Below are 20,374 nucleotides of genomic sequence, written 5' to 3' on the forward strand. Positions count from 1 at the left end.
ATATAAACCAGAGGATATTTCAAGGGAAAGTTAAGATACTTAAAATGGCAAAATAATTGCATAAATCCATGAGTAGACCGGAAAAGTAGAAATAAAAAATTAAGCTGAAAAAAATCCATGATTAAAGAAAAAGTCTTGTAGCTCCAGAACAAGTTTAGGTGAGAGCAAAAATAAACTAATTCCTTATTTAATGATTTTTGCCTTATTTGACTATAACCCTGAATCACAACACCTCAGAGGCATTTCTAGGACACATGAAGGTTTTAAGGATAGCATCATTATGATCCCATTTTATTTGCAGCTCAAGGAGATGAAACAAGACGCCCAGTATTACACATTATTATTTGATGAAGCCAAGAAATTTCACTGGAGGCTCTCTCCTAATACTTTACCTGCTAGCTATTGTCATGTTGAAAATGTCAACTACATCAACTTTAAAGTGACATAATAAAGCCATCTTTGTATCCCTCAGTCTAAACTCATCAAGAATTACTGTTAAGTACAAAAGCCAGTGCTTATTCCAGCTTGCATTCTTACACTGACTAAAAACCTTCTGATTGGTTGAGAATATTCCATTTTCTGGCTACCTACCCAAGAATTAAAATTTTAAATGAAATTTAAAAGTTTCCTTAACTGAAGTTAAACAATAATAATTCCTACCTTGGGCTTCCCTGGTGGTGCAGTGGTTGAGAATCCACCTGCCAATGCAGGGGACACGGGTTAGAGACCTGGTCCGGGAGGATCCCACATGCCACGGAGTGGCTAGGCCAGTGCGCCACAACTACTGAGCCTGCACTCTAGAGCCCGCGAGCCACAACTACTGAAGCCCGTGCGCCTAGAGCCCGTGCTTGACAACAAGAGAAGCCACAGCAGTGAGAAGCCTGCGCACTGCAACAAAGAGTAGCCCGCGCTCGCCGCAACTAGAGAAAGCCCGTGCACAGCAATGAAGACCCAATGCAGCCAAAAGTAAATAAATAAAATAAATTTATTAAAAAATGAATAATTCCTACCTCATATCCCAGCCACAAAGAATGAATGAATGAGCCATTTACCACAGAATTGTGAAGGACCAAGATCCTCTCACATTAAACATAAGATGCAGACAATGATATCATCTCGTTAGAGATTTCTGGAAAGGACATTTTGCAAGAGCGCTTTATGCAAATACCAAGACTTGTTTTATAAGCAATGATCAGCATCCTCATTAGCTCCACCTTTGTGGGGCCAGTGATCATAAGGGATGTTTACATAACTCTTTCATATATTCATTTTACTTAATCAGCACAACAACCCTATGAGAGTAGAGACCAGGAATTATTACATTATTAACCATTTTACATTTTTAGGAAGCAGGGATTCAGAATAGGGAAGTGACTTGCCCAAAGTAACCAGGCTGGTCAGCAGCAGACTCAAAGCTGGATCTTCTAATGTCAGATCCCATCTTTCCACCGCATGCCCTACTTCTCCAAGTGAGCTATGTCAAAGGCAGGCTTAGGCATTCTACAAGACGAGAGAATTAGAGGAAAGGAAGGAAAGCGGTGAGGAAATAGAAAGGGACAATGAGAGGGGAAGGAGGTGTTTTATTAGGAAGTGAGTCTAACCACTTTCAATTGCCCCAAATGCCCCTTAAGTGGCAACAGTGCCACAAGTTACCGTTCTCTAAATTAATTCTATGCCCCAGGGTCTACAGCTACTGTTGTTTTATTAGTTGAGAATCATGTTGGAGACTTAAATGTCTAAAACGAAGCTAAAGATTTTTCTCCTCTGAGGTTCTGACAGCCGAACTTAGCCCCTCCCACAAAGGTCCGTGGCCCCTAGATCTCGGTCACATTAAACGCCGTGGGGACCGAAGAAACCGTGAGATGTGGGGAAATGAAGGGAAGAGGGTTTGGGTTGGGGGAAGGGGAAGAGGTTGGGCTAAGGAGAGGGGGAGCCTGCGGTGGAGCTGTGGTTGGGGGATTTGGGCTTTTGTGGCTGAACTCGAAGGTAGGGTAGGAAGCCAGGATCAGAGCTGACAGTCAGGGTAGAGTTTAAAGGTTCAGGAGAGCATAGGGGAGCTGAGGAGTTGACAGGACCAGAAAAAGACCTAGGAGGGTGCAAGGCTCGGTGGTCTCCATGGCGCGAGAACCGAGGCGAGGCCCCTCTCGAATGTCTGTGATTGGATGCTCCCTTAAGTCCTGCCTCCCCGGACCCCTCTCCACTTAAGCCCCGCCCATGCCTCCGGGCGCGCGCCTGGGGAGCGGGGAGGGGGACGAAGCTTGCGAAGGGGGGAGGGGGGGATAGGAGAGACTCGTGCACGCGCCCCACTCGCTGCGGGTGCGCGAGCTGCGCGCCCCCGCCGCCCGCGTCGCCATCTTTTCCCCCTCCGTCTGTCTGTCTGCTTTTGGCTTTGTCCGTCTGCAGCGCCGCCCCTCGGCTCCCCGCCACCAGCTCGGCCCGGAGCTGCCCTCTGCCAGCCGGGGCCCAGTCCAGGAGAGCCCCGGCCCGGCCGGCCCGAGCTGCGGCCCAGGGCCCATTGTCCGGGGGTCCGTCTGTCCGGAGGCGGGGCCCAGGGACCCGGAGCGCCGCGGAGCGCCGAGGCGCCGGGTAAAAAGACCCCCGACTCTTTCCCTCCGGGACCAGGCTGAGGATGCAGGGGCTCCTCGCCCCCTCCCTTGGTCGCCGGCTGTCGGTCCTTTTGTCAGTCTGTGTATGGGGAGGGGAACAGGGGCTCGCTCTGGCCTGGGGGGCGGGGGCCGCCTTGGCTCTGACCCTCCCCCTGCCCCGGGTTCCCGCGACGAGGCCGGACCGGGCTGGCTCCCCACAGCGGCTGTTCCACTTTCCGTCCCTCTGGAGGTCTCGGGCGCGGGAGGGGCGTCCGCGTCGCCGCCCTCCCCGCGTGGGCCCAGGTCGGGCTCAGCCGGGCAGCGCCGGGACGGCCCGGGCGTCTGACAGGCTGGGCTGGAGCTGGGGGAGGGGGAGGATGGGCGTGGGGGCGCCGACCCGGGTGTCAGTCCCGAGTCGCCTTCTCGCAGGGCTTCTAAATTTAGATTTCTGAGAAGACTGTATTGTCTGAGGGTTTGAGCCGCCTCGGAAGACCTCTGGCTCTTGTCTGATAATTCCCGGGAATCTACCTGTGGTCATGCTTCAGGAAGCCAGAGGGACCGTCTCGGCTGGTTATACACCAGGGAACAGGGTGAACTGTGAGGCGGCTACGTGACCAGCTTTCTTGTCCTCTCCTTTTTGGCAGATACAGATACCGGGGATTCAGGCGAGTTTACTTTGCTCCGTGGGAACTGCACCAGAACTGGAGGTGGGAGTGCACCCTCTTTTATTAAAGCTTGGATTTCACCCGTGTTTTCTTGCTAAAGTCTGTGGTGTGTCCTGGAAGCTGCAACCTAACACCTGTGGGAGAGCAGGGACAGTGTTAAGGGGAGACGTTGGCCCCGCTCCCAAGTATTCTTAACCTCATTCTAAAGATGGACAAAACTGGGCTTCTCTGGTGGCGCAGTGGTTGAGAGTCCATCTGCCGATGCAGCGGACACGGGTTCGTGCCCCGGTCCGGGAAGATCCCACGTGCTGCGGAGCGGCTAGACACGTGAGCCATGGCCGCTGAGCCTGCGCGTCCGGAGCCTGTGCTCCGCGACGGTAGAGGCCACAACAGTGAGAGGCCCACGTACCGAAAAAAACAAAAGATGGACAAAACTGCCTCCCTTTTTAAATAGAATCCCTTGTAGACCTGAATCTCACCGGTTACCTTTCTTCCCATCCTGTTTTTCTTCCAGATGGTGATGTTCAGGCTATCCATTTACATTTTTGTATCGGTTTCAGATTCAGGCTTGGGAACTGAGGCAGTGTTGAAAGTAAAACTGAGTTAGTGAACTTTACGGCAATGTGTCTATGGATTTTATTAGCTTTTACTGCTATAAAACAATTGTTTAACCTCTGAGATCTTGTTGTGCAGTCAAAAATGTTATCTGCTAGTGCTAGTTTTTTATTGTTAATTAATTACATAATTAATTAACTTACTTAATTTCAAGAGTCCACGACCCCACAGGCTTTCTTTTTTTGAGGGAGGAAGAGTATTTGCTTATGTTTTCCCCTTAATCCCTCAGGTGTGAAGTCCCATTGGGTACCATCTGGTTGGTTCCCCATTTGGCCACTAGGAGGATTGTGAGATGCAGTGGACACTGGTGCTTTAAATATGCCAGATGTTGATTTCTGTTTCTGACTTGTAGCTTTAGTATTGAGCTGTTGCCTCACCAAGATGATATGAACAGAGCCTGTGTCATATTATTTGGCCTTCATTCAGAAGGATCTTTATTACCTTCATCTCACAGTTTCAATTTCTGATCATAATAGAAAGAAAATTTAAAGATTAGTTAAGGTTTCATTTTCTTCCTTATACAATAGAGAGCTATAGCTCTGCAAATTTTAGAAAAAAAAATGATAGGCAACCTGCATTTCATTCAGCTTTCCACTTTGTGATTCCACAGACTTATAGGAAAAGATCCAAAGTGTAATATTCATTCACTGCTTCAATTTGTAAAATAACTACTTGATTAGAAAGAAATGATCTACACAAACAGAACGTAGAGAACACGTTTCATTAGCATTAGCACTCAACATACTACCTTAAAATTGATTTTTACTGTATACATTTGGAGTTTGTTGTTGTTTTTTTTTTAATTAAAGGTCTGAAAAAGAACTGTGTTTGATATGCAGATATGATAGAAGACTGCCTGAAAGCTGCTTCCTTTGCCACTTCCTGTGGAGGCCTGTCTTTGCCATTTGCGGTTTCTTTCTTCTTTTGGTAAGGGGAGGCAGGATCTGATTACAGGTCTGAGGTCCTTTCTAGCTACACAGAGGAGTTAGTTGGCATAACAGGAGGTGAGTCTTCACTAACTGGAGTGCAAAGTGTAGATGGTAGTAAGTAGCCTCTCATAATGCCTCTTAAGGCAATAAACTACAATTTTATATTTGCTTATTAGTGTGAGTAAAATTTGAGAAGGCAGGAACTGAAAGAAAAGTTAGAGGGTGACCAGATCCATGTTCTCATCTTTGGTAGGAAAGAGAATATCTCCTTTTAATCTATGTCTGTTTATTCACTCTGTCTTTCAAAGAAAATTCACAGCTTCCCCACTACTAATCCATTTCGGACTCTCTAACAACACTTAATGCTGGGAAAGCCTTTCTTATAACTAACCAGGAACCTCTAGGCTTAAGTATCTGTTCTCTCCTATTTCAGGGAAGCAGGTGCATGTCTCTGCAGCACTTCTCATTTGGGGACCTTTTCTCTTTGTTCTTCCCACTCTTTGCTACAAGAGGCTGGATTGAGAAGAGGCACTAAAGTTATTAACTTTGACCACCACTCGGGAGCATGTGAGCAGGGTCAGGTTGATGTTCCACATTGAGGTATTGAATTAGTACCCAACAATGTGTATGGCACCTGGCTCTTCTGGTAAAAGCCCATCTTCAACATGAAGTCTGATTTGCTTTAGCGCCCTGTCATCCACAGTGCCTAGCACTGTGCCTGCATCCCTAGGTAGAGGCTCTATTTCCCATGTTTCATTTACAGATGCCCAGAATTTTTGAGATATTTCTTGTCTCACAGGGATGTGGTGCCTTCGTCACCTCTAGGAGAGATAACTTCTTGAAAAAAACATCTGGAGGTTCTCATTGGTGCAGATTGCAGGGCTTGACTTCCAGAGGGCATGTGACTTATGAGCTGCCACCCTGTTTAGCTTCCTTTGCTTCCTTTTACAATTCATGAGGGTTATCCCTTTGAGCCCATGGTGCTTCTAACGCTGGTTGCCTGAGTTTTTTTGCTTCCTTTTCTACCCTCTGAGCTTCATCATGAACACTTAACAGTATTATGGATTCCAGAGTTGGATTTAGAGTGGAATTCTCTAAATCCTTTGGAATTCTCTCTGAAACTTCTTGGGACCTTAAAGTGTGCTAGAGATTTATTCATTTCTTTCTTTCTTTAAGAAGTTCAATGATTTATAACTGGTGAGTTCTATATATACTCAAAAACTATTTTAAAAAGTCTCTCATCTTTTAATTGTGTATAATGTATGAGCAAAATGACATGTGCTAACATTATCCTTTTTTTTGTAGGTCAGCACCTTGCAAGGAGGTAGTAACATCCAGTCGTGAAACTGGGAAAAGCCAGAGCTCTTGGATCAGGGAAACATGTCCCGTCGGAAACAGACAAATCCAAATAAAGTTCACTGTGAGTACTGGGCTTTTTATTCTGGAACCTGAGAACCCTGAGGGTTGGAAAGGAAGTGTAATCTGAATTTAGGTGATCGACTCACACTAATTTGTGAAGAAAAAAGGGTTAAAGGTGTCAAACATGATGGGTTTAAAGTGTTTCTATGCTGGAGGAGGTCTTAGAAACCTGTCTTAGGAATAGGTGCTCTTGATTCATCCTTAGTATTCACATTAACAAACATTTATAGAATTCCTACTCTGTGCAAAGCCTTGTGCTAGATGCCAAGGCCGTAAAACAATATAAAGATATATAAGACTATAACGTAGCCACAGATATATAATATAGATAGATAGATAGATAGATGGGCATATAGCAAGATAATATATGCTAAGTGCCAAATAGGGATGCTGCAGACTGTGTGTACTACAGAAATTAAGAGGAGGGAGAGGGACTTCCCTTGCGGTCCAGTGGGTAAGACTGTACTTCCACTGCAGGGGCCACGGATTCGAGCCATGGGTTTGATCCATAGTCGGGGAACTAAAATCCCACATGCCCTGAGGCCAAAAAAAAAAAAAAAAGAGGAGGGAGAGAGCTCCATGGACTGAGATAGCCAGGGAATGCTTGATGGAAGAGGCCTTAGACTATGAACTTGAACTGGACCTTGGAAGGTAGAAAGTGGATTCTTTAAAAAAAGAGGAAAGGAAGGGTAAAATCAGGTAGGGGAAAGCAAAGAAACAAAGAGGGAATGCACATGGTATGCTCAGGGGACAAGGAGACTTTGTATGAAGCAGAAGTTGCATTTGTCCAGAAGCCATAGAACATGACGTTGGAGACGTTTAACTCTGCATTGTAGAGGCCCGAAGGCCAGGCCAAGTTCACGCTTCATCCTGACTGTAAGGAGCTACTGAAGGTTTTTAAGCAGGGAGAATGGAGTGACATTCAGAATACAGTGTTTTGGGACTACAAAATAGTGTGTGGGATGGATCACATGAAGAAGAGACTGGTAACAAGAACCAGCTATGCACTATTGCCTTGCCTTATTTCTCAGCAGGTTCATATATATGTTTTATTTTAGTAATTGAATTGTAAATTTCTGGAGGGCAGACACTATGTCCCATATATAATTCCTGCTATCCCTCTCTACTTCTAGCACTGCTCATAGTGGGTTTTCAAAAGTGCCTTATTAAATTAACACTAATATATCTATGTAGATTTGAGACAATTAACCAGTTTCCCATGATCTGGGGAGATAAGCATCCTCATTCAAATGTAAAAAAGAGACAAATAGCTCCGTGTTCTTATGGAGGACTGACTACAGCAACATTTGAAGGGAATTCAGTGGTATAACATATGAAAGTTTTTTTTTTTTTTAAGGAAAAAAACCTACATTTGAGAGGATAGATCAGTCATGGAGTTAATATAAGAGGATTAAAATTTATTAAAAACATACCGTATGCCAGACAGTATGTACCTTATTTTATTTTATTGGGTAATTTCAAAAGTAGAAGAGAAAACAGTAGGTTCAGAGGAATTAAGAGGACTTCAGCATTTTATAGATTAAATGAGATTAGGGTAGCAAACTTTCATATACAATTAATTCTTCAAGTCCTAGAAAAGTTTTATAAGACAGCGCTAGTTGGATACTTCTAGGAGTGTATTCTGGAGTAGGTGGATATGGAAGGCTGCCTAATATAAAGGTGAGTGGTTCAGGAAGGATTTAGAAACTGCTGCTAAAACAGTGAAATTTAGTGGGCCTGAATGTGAGGATTTTCAAGAGAGATAAAATGAAGTATCTTTACCATAGGTAATACAACACAGAGGTTCAGGAGGATTGTCTTCTCCTCTCTGGTTGAAGGTGGATATTGAGAAGAGACACAGATGTGACCCCAAGAAGGCAGGGCAGGAAAGGAACTCTTAGTAGAGTGATGGGTTCACAAATAAGGCAATCACTGGAGTTGGGCATTTACCTCTAAAAGCCACCTGTCCAAAGAGACTGAGGAAAGTAGCTGGTGGGGATGATACTATCATCAGGTACAGGGAAGCTAGTAAATGCTTTTGTGGCCAGTGCCTGCGCCCACATAGCATAAGTCGATAGCTGCATCTCCTCCCACCGTAATCAGTCAAAGCCAAGATGAACTGGTACTGGAGTTGGAAAACAGATGGACAAACAGACCACAGAGAAGGAGGGAATATCATATCCGCAGCTGCAGAAATGCAGTTTCTAGAGTTGAGCTAGTGAAGCTTGTAGTATTGTCGTGGACCGGGTGGGAGTTTGCAGTGGTGACCATTAAGAGGGCCGTGAACAGAAATGTTCGGTGCAACTAAAAAGCAGACCCACAGGGAGGGGCTGTTTTCAGTGATGCATTTGGGCAGGGAATTGTGAAGGCATCTCACATGATGGACTAAGAAAGAAGAAAGACACTGAGATTTGCTGGTCTCTGAGGACCTTCTACTTATTTACTATTTGGGGACTGAAGCTGGTCCTACATTTTTTGCAAGGTCATCTTCTCATTGCCCACAATAATGCCAAGTAGAAATAGGTAATTTCAGTCTTCTGACCACGTGCGTCTCCTAACCCCTTGCAGTGAAATAGAACCAATCAAATGTATTGAATTTAATGCTGCTCATCTATTTAAAGTAAACAGAATGAACTCAAGGTCTGGGAGGCAGGAAGGTCTGCAGAAGCTTTGCTTAAATGTCAAAGCCAGTGGCATTTGAGCAGAGTAATGGCTGAGCTCCATTAGATCTGCCTTCTGGGAACAAGAGGATTGTGTAGCAGGCAGCTCCTAAAAGAATATATTAAGAATCCCATTGCTGTAGCCTGGCAGCATCTGTCAGATCCACTTTAGAAGTCAATGGGCAGGCTGCTCTGGTATATACTTGGCTTTCCTCAGGATTGTCTCTGTATCTAAATTACCGTCATGATCTCTCCTTTACCCAGAGTCGTCCAGGCAGACTCTTGTGTTTTGCCCAGTTCCTTAATAGACTTGATGCAGAGCTTTTGGAATAAAAGTCCAGAATTGTTAGTCACAGAGGAAGTGCATATGGGTTGAAATCTCTGTAGACCTCTTCCCTCCCTCCTTCCTCATCTCACCCCCTTCTGAATACAAATTTCTGTAACTGTTTCTAGAGAGGTTGAAAATACAATCCTTTGCACACTTTCATTTGGTGCTTTTGTACCAAGCAAACCACTAAGTAAAGGAAAACTTCCATTTCTTAAGAGAATGTTGTTTTCAGATTATATATGAGACTAAAAACTTTCAACTTCAATTAAAGTTTTCAGCTTTTACAGAGAAGTAGGAAAAAGAAGCCTTTAAAGTCCCTTCTCTTCTAAAAAGTGCAGTTTGTTTTGTCTTCATTCATTGTTAGCATCCTTGTGAGGTAAATGGTTCTGTTCCCAATATGTGATAGCACCTCGGATTACGGAGACTGTCAGCTAGAAAAGGAATCCTAAGTGCCTCACTCCCAGTACTAGCTCATTTTATTCTGAATTAGGCATCTGCTCTCTTAGAATATGTCTCAGCTGCTTTACTTAATTTAAGGCAGCCAGACATTGCATTTATTTAACTGCACCAAAGACTCAAGAAAGAGAATTGTAAAATCTTTGTCTTCCAGTAACTTTCATCTCAGGCTTCTCATCTGTTCTACAGGCTTGTTTGCATGGCTTTGTTCTTACCTGGTCTAAAAAACCTTAGCCAAATCAGACCAACAGTATCTTGATTTCATACCACAAAAAGGAGAGGTAGTACCTTGCTTTTTACTGTTGAACTTAGATGACTTTTTCTCAACTATTAATAGACAAATAAATACCCATGTTAAAGAAGATGGTTGCCCTACATTAATATCTAGAAGACAGAGGATTTTTTTTTAACCTACTCCAACAGTCTCAAGATAGAAGGAAATAATACTGCTACATTGTAAAAGCAGGCAACTGTATAACACTTCTTAATCACTAGTATCTCTATGGATCACATTATACTTGAGTTAATATGATATACTTTTAGCAATTATCACTACCTTCTTATGAAAGGATAATTCTGGACAGTCAGATTTAGGGATTAGGTGAATAGTGACTACTGGGAGATTATTCACATATCTTTTTCTGTGAGGTCTGCCAGAATCCCTCCTTATGGTTTTTATATATTTTGCTTTATGTTGGTATTTAAATAAGAATAGCCCTAAGGAGTAAAGTTTACCTTAGCCTTTTTCCCAAGTCAGGAATGGAATAAAATAGAAGAGCATAGCTTTTCTTTCCAAACTGCCAAAAAAGGAATAGCCCAACTATCCTAGGTGAGAATGCTCCCAAAAGTCCTAGATAGGGCAGCTGTATTGAACAGACTCTTCTCTGTTCTGTGAAGGCTGAAATACTTAGCTTCAATAGGAATAAATTTTTAGCTCAAGTTTGATGGAGACTAGACTGAATTACTAGCTGATCTTGAAAATTACATATCTTTATAGATGTCCTTCTAATACAGTGGTGATTCCCCATTAAGAAAGGGGGGGGGACTTCCCTGGTGGCACAGTGGTTAAGAATCCACCTGCCAGTGCAGGGGACACGGGTTTGATCCCTGGTCTGGGAAGATCCCACCTGCCGCGGAGCAAACTAAGCCCATGCACCACAACTACTGAAACCCGAGTGCCACAACTACTGAGCCTGTGCTGTAGAACCCACGAGCCACAACTACTGAATCCCGTGCGCCTAGAGCCCATGCTCTGCAACAAGAGAAGCCACCACAATGAGAAGCCCGCGCACCGTAATGAAGAGTAGCCCCCCCTCGCCACAACTAGAGAAAGCCCGCGCACAGCAATGAAGACCCAACACAGCCAAAAATAAAATAAATAAATTAAAAAAAAAAAAAGAAAGTGGGGGAAGTGTAGATTCTTAGTATGTTATAAACCTAGCTGGTTTCTGGATAGGTTTCTTTAGAGATGTCATTGATGAGAATGGTCTGCCCTTGATGATTATATGCTGGTACATAACTTGTTCCTTAGTGTCATATCTGCCCACAGCCACCAGGTCCAAAAACATGCATTTACCCAGAAAAATTCAGTAACTATTCCAGTTAGCCATGGTCTTGTGGTTACAGAGGAACCAACGTGGAGAAATTAAATATTTTACTCCTGCAAAGAGGGAAGAGGAGGCGCTATAACACAGAATTCATTTTTTGCTCTCCCTAGCGGTAATTTATATTCAGTGTGTCATCCTGAATATTATGAAAGTGGACTTAAAGCAGGTTATTTTTCATTTACTTGAGGGCTGGGTGGCTAGAAGTACACTTGGACTCTTAGCACCTCTATTCCCACTCATAGTGTCAGTCAGAATAGCCATAATATTACTCTAACCCAGGCATGGTAACTCATCACATGGAATCAGAACCATAAAAATGATGGTTCCTTCCGTCAGTCTCGGCCTTGAGAACATTATTTTGGTATTTGAGTTGTATATATCAGTTTCTGATGGTAGGAAGGTAACACACTAGGATCAGAGCTATTCTTGTCACACAGAGACAAGCGTTTGTTTTCAGTAAAATTGCTCTAATGAACCCCTTAAAATTCTGTTTACAACTCTGCTAGAAAGCAACTGAAAAATATGGTAATTAAGGGTTGGACAGACTGGGGTCTGAATACTTTGTTCCACCATAGACCTTAGTTTTCTCCTAAGTAAAATATGGATAGTAATACGTACCACATAGAGTTTTGCAGAGAATTAAGGTGAGGTAGTAACTATAATGCACTTAACGTAGAGCCTGGAACTAGGAAGTGCCAAATAATCACTATTATTAGCATTTGGCACTTAGCATATAGTAGATGTTCAATGAATATTTGCTGAACAAATACCTAAATGAATCACATGAAGCCTACTTCACATCAGTTCTTTCACTGCCCAAGGACTAGTTGTACAGGTCAACTGACCAGTTCATTCCTCCTACATCATTGTATCAGCCTCGGAACCTGAGCCTGTTTAATTTCCTCTCTCTCTTCATTAAGAAAGCGCCTGGTCTATTGTCAGACATTTCACTAGGGCTTTTTATTATTCTCTCTTGGTGGCTGGAGAATGGGGACTGTAGTTTCCACTCTGACTGAGATAATGGAAACCTCAAGAAACCCAATTCTCTTTTCTCCTTATGCCTGGCCTCTTGGAAATAAAAGAGCACTTAAATGTTAACTCTTCAATAACCACACAGATCCCAGGCAGAGTTCCTCACAGTAAATGCATAATCAAGGATGGGTCCAGGGCTTTTGGATACTGCATACAAAGAAGAAAAAAGAAAAAAGACCACACTAAACCAAGGAGACTAGATGAAATATTACCTGTTGCAAATTGGTTGGCATGTTTCAGGAAGTTTGTTCCTTAGCAGAAATGAGTTCACATATTATCTGTTTTCCTTTTAATCCATTATTTTTTATTTGCTCGTGGCTAATTCTAATAGATGTGAGAGAGTAAAGGAAGAACTTCTAGAGTACGTCTTGTAAGGAGAATGGATGAAAGATGGGGTCATAGATACTGTTTCAGTTGGATTATTTGAAGCACTTGTTTATAGTCAGAGGCAGACAGAATCAGGACCATATTGCTAATACATTGAGATTCAGAGATTGTGCCCAGATTTTTTGCCCCATCTTCATTCCATCACTTTGCCACTTGCCTCTGTCTCCCCAGTCCTGATAGAAGGTTATAAATAGAATTGAGATTTTGATGTTAAATTGGTAAAGTAGCAATTGATCACCTTTAAAAGGAGTCAATATTAGGAGGATTTAAGAGAAGCAAATGATGCTTTCTAGAGCATCTGGATTGTTGCCCAAGAAGAGTAGCTGTGCCCGGAAACCACTGGAGGCAACAAGCTGACTTGGAGATGAATGACCCCACCACAGGGTACCTGCCTGTCTCCTACCTTTGAATGGTCTGACTTTCCAACCAGCTTGCCTGGGGATGTCCTGCCCAGTTGGTGGCCTGACTATTTTTCCTTGTGACCACCAGGGGATCAAGTATTTGCTGGGCTAGAAGAGCAAGCCCGCCAGGCGATGATGAAAACTGATTTTCCTGGAGACCTTGGCAGTCAGCGACAAGCTATCCAACAACTAAGAGATCAGGACTCCAGTAGCAGTGAGTTCTGCACCTTCTGGTAATGACTCAGGGCAATGGGAGAAGAATTATCAGAGTGTGTGTGCTCTGGGGATTATGCATGGGGGTTGGGAGGAAGACATGAAGAAGGAGATTTGTGGATCCTCAGTGTTCCCAAAGGTGTTCTAAGGTGTATGGGCATATGTTTGTCCAGAGAGAGAACAGGTTTTTTTAACTCAAGGACTGCAGTACTTGGCATAGTGCCATACACAGATAGATTTGTGATGACTGTGATAGACAGGGGCATAGGAATAATGAGTGCTCAAGCAGCCCCTGGGCTAGGTCAAATGAAAAGAAAAAAATCCCTGTCTCTTAGGATCTGTTTATTCATAATTAATAAAATGTAAGAGTGGTATTAACGAAAGTTTTGCTTGAGGACCCAGTTTTAATGTTTTATAAGAGGACTTGCTTACCAGTGAGATTATGCAGCATGTAAAATGCTAATGTCGAGGTCTTCCCACACCAAGTCCTGAGTAGATCCCTTTGGTTAAGAGATTGAAAAGACAGTGGCTGGTAACTGGTTGAGCCTCATGGATTGTCTGTTCTGTGACTTGCTTGAACAAATACACTTTGAGATGTGTTATTTCCTAGGATGATTTCCACATCTGATCCATCTGATATTGGTTATTATTAGTGTCGATTCATATTGACATTTCTGATTTTTCTCCATGTTCGGGGTTGTAAAAGAAAGAAGAGGCAGAGAGTTCTGTACCTTCCAGGAACTACATTTTCTATTTAAACTAATACTCTAGCAATAAAAATAATAATTTAGCAAGTAATTGCTCAGGTACAGAAAAGTGAACCAAATATTTCTAGAAAATCTGTGGGAGCCACCAGTTTGAGTAATAGGTAGGAATGGCAATATCTATAGAAGTCTGATAGGTTTCCATTCTGGAAAAGTTGCATCATCCCTCTGCATGGCATACTTATTCTTTTTTTAACCTTTCTAGTAGAGAGATATATTTGGATTTTTGATGAATTACAAAAAGTGTTTGATACAGTGTTGTCTTAGACTACAAGTATTCCAAATAAGCTGGTGAGAAAATATAGTATGATTTAATCTGTGCCAACCCTTATTACTGAGATGGATTCACACTAAAGCTTTGGACCAAGGAATAAGGCGTACTGTAGATCTTTCCAGGGCCCAAATCCAGTCCACCAACCAAGTGAAGTATCTAACAGAGACACATGTATCTACTAGCAGATGATTTGGTTAGATTTTCTTTTGAAGAAAGGGAATGTAACCAGTTTTGCCCAGTTCTTGGTAGATTTAGAAATTATGTAAGGGATAGTAGAGAGAAGATAAGCAGCACACTGTTAGCTAGGAAAGCTGAGTCTCACTGCTGATGCTGAGAGCCTGGTGAAACTCTATCCTGTATTTCTCTTGCTGACAGTCAGGCCCAGGAGTCCAGGATCTAGGTGGTGTTAGGATGGGACTGGAGTCTGACAGCTTCCCTAGGTTTGGCTTCCTCTTGTGATCTTCAAAGTACTAGCACTTTTTTTTCCTTTCAGAAAGAACTCCCTATGTTATTGTGTTTTTTAAAAATCATTTATTTTCCAATTTTATAAGTAATAGAGGAAAGAAATCAGCACACACAAACCTTGCAGATCCCCTAGCCACAGGCAGACCTCTGCACGGCCACATCTTGCACCCTGAACTAAAACAAATCAATTCTTTCTTTAGCCACGAGAAATTATATTTCATCCTAAAGTAAAGAATGTCCTGTTCCCTCTGCTTGATGCATTCAATAATCCATCAGATAATCCAAAGAACCAACAGAAACAATGGACTTATTTAACGTAGAATGCTAAGTTACTAGCAGGGTAAGAACGCTGTGAGTCAAATACCACGACAGAATGCCCGAGGTTGGTTGCTGTGCTAACTTTTCCACTGTACTGAGCTTTTTCCCTATAAAGTGACATTTTTACCTAATTTCCTACTGCCTCCTTTATTGATAAGAGGAAAGAAAAACTTGTTGGTGTTTCTGTAATCATGCCTTGGGGTTTGTTGGGAGAGAACAGATTAGTGGGTCTGAGAATAGAATAGTGTATGTGACACCATGGAGAAATTGTGCAGGGAGGTTATGGAGAAAAGTAAGTAATAAAGTCAGTGATAAGCATTGGTAAGTCAGAAGTGGTGTGTTGGAATGAGCATGGTGTGAGGTGCTTAGGAGGTGTGATTTGAAAGTGTGAGATATTTGGGAACGCTGTGTAAGAAGTTATCATTTTTATGATAATATACAGGACCTAATAACCATTTTCCAATACAGTTTTGCCTCCGATTTTCTCTTTAGTGTGTATATGGTAATATAAACAATTATAGCTGGCTTCCACTTAATGTGATTTGTACCCAAATAAGCCCTGATACAAACTATATTATGGAAGATCTGAGAATGTTTTCCATTTTAGCTGCAAACTTTAGGGTGGAAAGCAACGTAAGATGTATTCATGCAAAAATCAGAACAAGTGACCAGTTTGTGTGTTCCAGGTGACAGTGAGGGTGATGAAGAGGAGACCACACAAGATGAAGTCTCTTCCCATACATCAGAGGAAGACGGAGGGGTGGTCAAAGTGGAAAAAGAGTTAGAAAATGCAGAACAGCCTGTTGGTGGGAACAGTGTGGTAGAGCATGAGGCAAGTGACAGATGGCTCCTGAGTCCGGGAACCTCCTTACCCTTCTACTCTGCCCAAGATGCCTCTCTTCCACATGTAACACTCTTGCCTCTGAGGGTCTCCTGGGCTTCATACGAAGCCTGTCTTCCTTCCCAACATGAGTTACCCAAACCTCAGACACACAGTTCTCTTCACACCCAGCTTTCCTTTTCCACCCACATATCACTTCACTCCCACACAGCTCTTCTTCCTAAAGCTCTCCACTTCTTCCCAGCAGCACATCCGTCTTTGCAGAACTATTAGTTGACTTCCTCGGGTGTACTCTTGAATATGCTTGCAAATTTCAGTCAAAGTATTAACTGAGGTGCCATCTTTTCACTAAACTGTTTCCTAAGGATTCCTGCAAGAGGCATGGCAGTAGGGAAAGCTGATCTTCTCTCTACAGAGTTTACCTTAGGGGAAAAAAAAAAAAGATAAGCTCTCTCTGGAGTAATACTGTGTCTTCATGGCAGGAAGCCTTGGAGAAAATGAAGATGGGAGCAAATTTAATTCCCTTTCCCCTATCACTTTTTCCTTCGACCCACAATGGGAACCTAATAATAACATATGATAAGAGGTCGTGTTCCTTTTAACAGGATACCCTTTTAAAAGAAGTAGGGGCAGGGAAGAGACTGGTAAACTGTGTTCAAAGGGGCAGGGAAGAGACTGGTAAACTGTGTTCACGAATTGCCTCCTTGTTAAATTGCAGGTCACGGAGAATTTGAATTCCGACCCCTCACTTGGACTCTGCCGGTGTCCCCTCTGCCAGCTGGACTGTGGGAGTCGGGGGCAGCTGATCGCGCATGTGTACCAGGTATGGCGTGCGGAGCCGCATGCTCCAGAACACGGGCGCCAGCAACTGGTGTAGCCTTTGCCTCCAACCCCGGAAAGAACCTTGGGTTGTTGCTTCCACCAAGACTCCACTCCAATCCTCAGAAAATTGTAGAGAATAAGTGGGATATGTTGAGTGAATACGTGCTGGGTTCCCAGGCAGACACACTGTGAAAATTAAGTATCATTTTTTTTCTAAATTACTTAAGACATATTTAAAACAGTGAAATAGAAACTGGGCTTTGTTTTAAAGAAGAAAAAATGAGTTAACATAGGTGTTTCTGAAGTATTGGAGAAAGATAGTGTAAACCAGGGGATCAGAACTAGACAAACTTTTGTTTCCTTTTTTTTCCCGACCCAGTCGCAGAACATGTGCCTTATGCTCTGTATTGAACAGGCATCAACACACATGGCAGCCTGAGTTTTACCATAAAAATAATTGGTTCATGAGGAGAAGCATTTCTTCAGGACACTGATTTTAAAAGACTGAAGAAAAGGCAGTGCATTTAAATACCTTTTGGATATCAGTCTTTCCATCCAGCTTCTAGACTTGACCTTCAGTGCTCCTTTAAAATGCACTTGTGGGCTTCCCTGGTGGCGCAGTGGTTGAGAGTCCGCCTGCCGATGCAGGGGACGCTGGTTCGTGCCCCGGTCCGGGAAGATCCCACATGCCGCGGAGCGGCTGGGCCCGTGAGCCATGGACGCTGAGCCTGCGTGTCCGGAGCCTGTGCTCCGCAATGGGAGAGGCCACAACAGTGAGAGGCCCGTGTACCGCACAAAAAAAAAAAAAAATGCACTTGTACCTACACAGCATGTGGCAAGCAGGCCGTGAGAAATTATCCTGAGCAAGAATTCTTCTCAGGCTATGGAGTCCCATTGTCCCCCAAGCCAGCCACGTGTCCCAGTACGTAGTCAGAACTCAAGCTAATGAAATCTGAGTGATGGTCTGGATGGCCTTGCCCTTCTGAAGGCCCTTTAACACAAGAGACTCTTACTTTTCCAGGTGCTAGATAGGGAGAATAGTTGCAAGTCCTTGTTCTAACACTAAGGAAAGGGGACATTTCCCAGAAAGTAGTTCCTAAGTGGGTACAGATTGTCCTGGAGCTGGTGTGAGTTGACAGATTAAGGCTCTCTTTTACAGCACACTGCAGCAGTGGTGAGCGCCAAGAGCTACATGTGTCCTGTCTGTGGCCGGGCCCTTAGCTCCCCCGGGTCATTGGGTCGCCACCTCTTAATCCACTCGGAGGACCAGCGGTCTAACTGTGCTGTGTGTGGAGCCCGTTTTACTAGCCATGCCACGTTTAACAGGTTAGCCGGGCAACTGACCCTCTGTGCTGGGAACAAATTACTGGGTGTGGGTTCTGCTTTCCCAAGTCGAAGTGAAGGTTAGAGATGGGCAATGCAAAGGGAACTGACTCTTGACTCTTTGTAAATACAAGTAATGAGGCTAGTAAATATGTCCATTCCATTAGACATCCTCAAAGGGAAATGAATTCTTATTTCTTTCCTCGATCAGAATATCTTCAACTAGAAAGAGATGTGGGGAAGACCAAGACCATTCATGAGAAAGAAGTTACAAAAAAAAAAAAAAAAGAAAGAAGTTACAGGGTGCTGAGAGGACCCTAATGTGAGGACAGAGTCTCCACTGTGTCCCAGGAAGACTGGAACTGTGTAAATTGTGTCTGAGTCCCATTTGCTAGTGTACAACGCAGGGTCGGCTGGGAGGAGGTGGAGCCAGTGGACTGGACCTCCCCTGAAGGCAGCCTCCGCCTCAGGGAGGACTGCCCTGCACAGTTCCTACAAACACCATCAGTCCGGCTTGAATGGAACTGCACATTGTAAGGGCTCATCCGATTTCTGGTGGCTTGCTATGGTGGTTGGCTCAGCCCCTAACTCCAGGTGGGCTTTAAGACTTGGTAGACAACCTAGCCCAAAGAAGGGCAAGGGTGGAAAGGTAGAGGAGGTCTCCCAAGCACTCATACTGACCCCTAGTGGTGAACTTGGAGCAGCTGGCCTGGTAGGACAGTAAGTCAGGGCTGGATACCCGAGCCTTGTTAGACCGTGGCATTAACCATTTAAACTTTTTGCTTTCCAGTGAGAAACTTCCTGAAGTCCTTAATATGGAATCCCTACCACCAGCCCACAGTGAGGGCCCCTCCAGTGCTGAGGGGAAGGACATTGCCTTTAGTCCTCCAGTGTACCCTGCTGGAATTCTGCTTGTGTGCAACAACTGCGCTGCCTACCGGAAACTGCTAGAAGCCCAGACCCCCAGTGTACGCAAGTGGGCCCTGCGTCGACAGAACGAGCCTTTGGAAGTCCGGCTGCAGCGGCTGGAACGAGAGCGCACAGCCAAGAAGAGCCGGCGGGACAATGAGACCCCCGAGGAGCGGGAGGTAAGGCGCATGAGGGACCGAGAAGCCAAGCGCCTGCAGCGCATGCAGGAGACAGACGAGCAGCGGGCACGCCGGCTGCAGCGAGATCGGGAGGCCATGAGGCTGAAGCGGGCCAATGAAACCCCGGAGAAGCGGCAGGCCCGGCTCATCCGGGAGCGGGAGGCCAAGCGGCTCAAGAGGAGGCTGGAGAAAATGGACATGATGTTGCGAGCTCAGTTTGGCCAGGACCCTTCTGCCATGGCAGCCTTAGCAGCCGAAATGAACTTCTTCCAGCTACCTGTGAGTGGGGTGGAGTTGGACAGCCAGCTCCTGGGCAAGATGGCCTTTGAAGAGCAGAACAGCAGCTCTCTGCACTGAACCACACCCTCCTGCCTGCCTTCCCACTCAGCCGTCCCCAGGGTCCTGTCCTTGCTGCTGGAGGCAGGCCCGAGTTTGTTGCAGGTGGACCTGTGTACCCCTTGCATATGGGAGCAGGATGATGGGGTCAGGAGGGACCCAGCTCAAGGCAGCTCTGGATGAGGGAGCAGGCACTCCAGACACCTTGACTCCCCAGCCCACTGCTGCAGGGCATGAGCATAGGACTCTGGGGCCCTAGTGTGGCCCACACCCACCCCACAGAGTTGTGAGGGCTAATAAATTAATTTTATCTTTACTGGCCCTTTCCTGCTTTTCTCTCGACTTCATTCTAGCAAATCTAGGAGAGACATGGATGGAAGTTTTCAGGCAGGGACGTCTAGCCATTGTCTTTTTCCGAGGGAGGGTGCTCCTCACCAAAGGCTCTCCCGGCAGAGATCCCTTATTTGGCCCTTCACAAGTTAATGACATTAAGGAAGAACCGATGCTGACTTTGTGAGGGTGCATGCCCACAACACTAATGAAGATCACCTGTGGTCCCAAGAGCTATTTCAACCCAGCTTCCTTTTCCAAACTCAGAAGTAGACGCCTTTCCTCATAACTGGCATTTCTAAAGAGGATGACGCATTTGGACCAGGTACCAGCTACTTTTCCCAGTCTGCCAAACTTTTAAAAATTCTACCCTAGACAGCACTCAGTTGCATTCAGGAATATTCATAGAAATAGCTGCAATATTAAGGTTCATAGTGCCGAGGAACTCATGTTTGAGAGAAGAGGTAAAAACCCATCTTTTTATTTATTCCTCAGAGCCAAGGTAGGATAATAAAA

General features: G+C 44.4%; 1 protein-coding gene across 7 annotated transcripts; it reads left to right on the plus strand.

Annotated features, from left to right (window-relative positions):
- The first annotated feature begins 1,839 nt into the window (after nt 1-1,839).
- ZNF821 (zinc finger protein 821) lies at nt 1,840-19,844 on the plus strand. Of its 7 annotated transcripts, none has more exons than XM_032614265.1 (9): nt 1,840-1,857; nt 3,230-3,292; nt 4,675-4,792; nt 6,100-6,214; nt 13,173-13,298; nt 15,805-15,950; nt 16,678-16,782; nt 17,941-18,107; nt 18,895-19,844. In XM_032614265.1, exons 4-9 carry the CDS (start codon nt 6,175-6,177, stop codon nt 19,547-19,549), a joined length of 1,239 nt encoding a protein of 412 aa, XP_032470156.1. In that variant the 5' UTR covers nt 1,840-1,857; nt 3,230-3,292; nt 4,675-4,792; nt 6,100-6,174; the 3' UTR covers nt 19,550-19,844. The 7 variants fall into 7 exon arrangements, with proteins under 7 accessions (XP_032470156.1, XP_032470161.1, XP_032470160.1 ...); XM_032614264.1 differs by lacking the exon at nt 1,840-1,857 and adding an exon at nt 2,300-2,586; XM_032614267.1 differs by lacking the exon at nt 1,840-1,857 and adding an exon at nt 2,300-2,586 and having other exon boundaries at nt 4,705-4,792.
- Nucleotides 19,845-20,374: the final 530 nt, after the last annotated feature.

This window comes from Phocoena sinus, chromosome 19 (assembly GCF_008692025.1).
Source record: "Phocoena sinus isolate mPhoSin1 chromosome 19, mPhoSin1.pri, whole genome shotgun sequence".
In the NCBI taxonomy this organism is placed as follows: domain Eukaryota; kingdom Metazoa; phylum Chordata; class Mammalia; order Artiodactyla; family Phocoenidae; genus Phocoena; species Phocoena sinus.

Coding starts and splice junctions, on each gene's coding strand:
- ZNF821 (XM_032614265.1), top strand. CDS start 6,175: ATGTCCCGTCGGAAACAGACAAATCCAAATAAAGTTCACT. Junction 16,783..17,940: donor TGATCGCGCATGTGTACCAG/GTATGGCGTGCG, acceptor TCTCTTTTACAG/CACACTGCAGCAGTGGTGAG. Junction 18,108..18,894: donor AGCCATGCCACGTTTAACAG/GTTAGCCGGGCA, acceptor TTTGCTTTCCAG/TGAGAAACTTCCTGAAGTCC.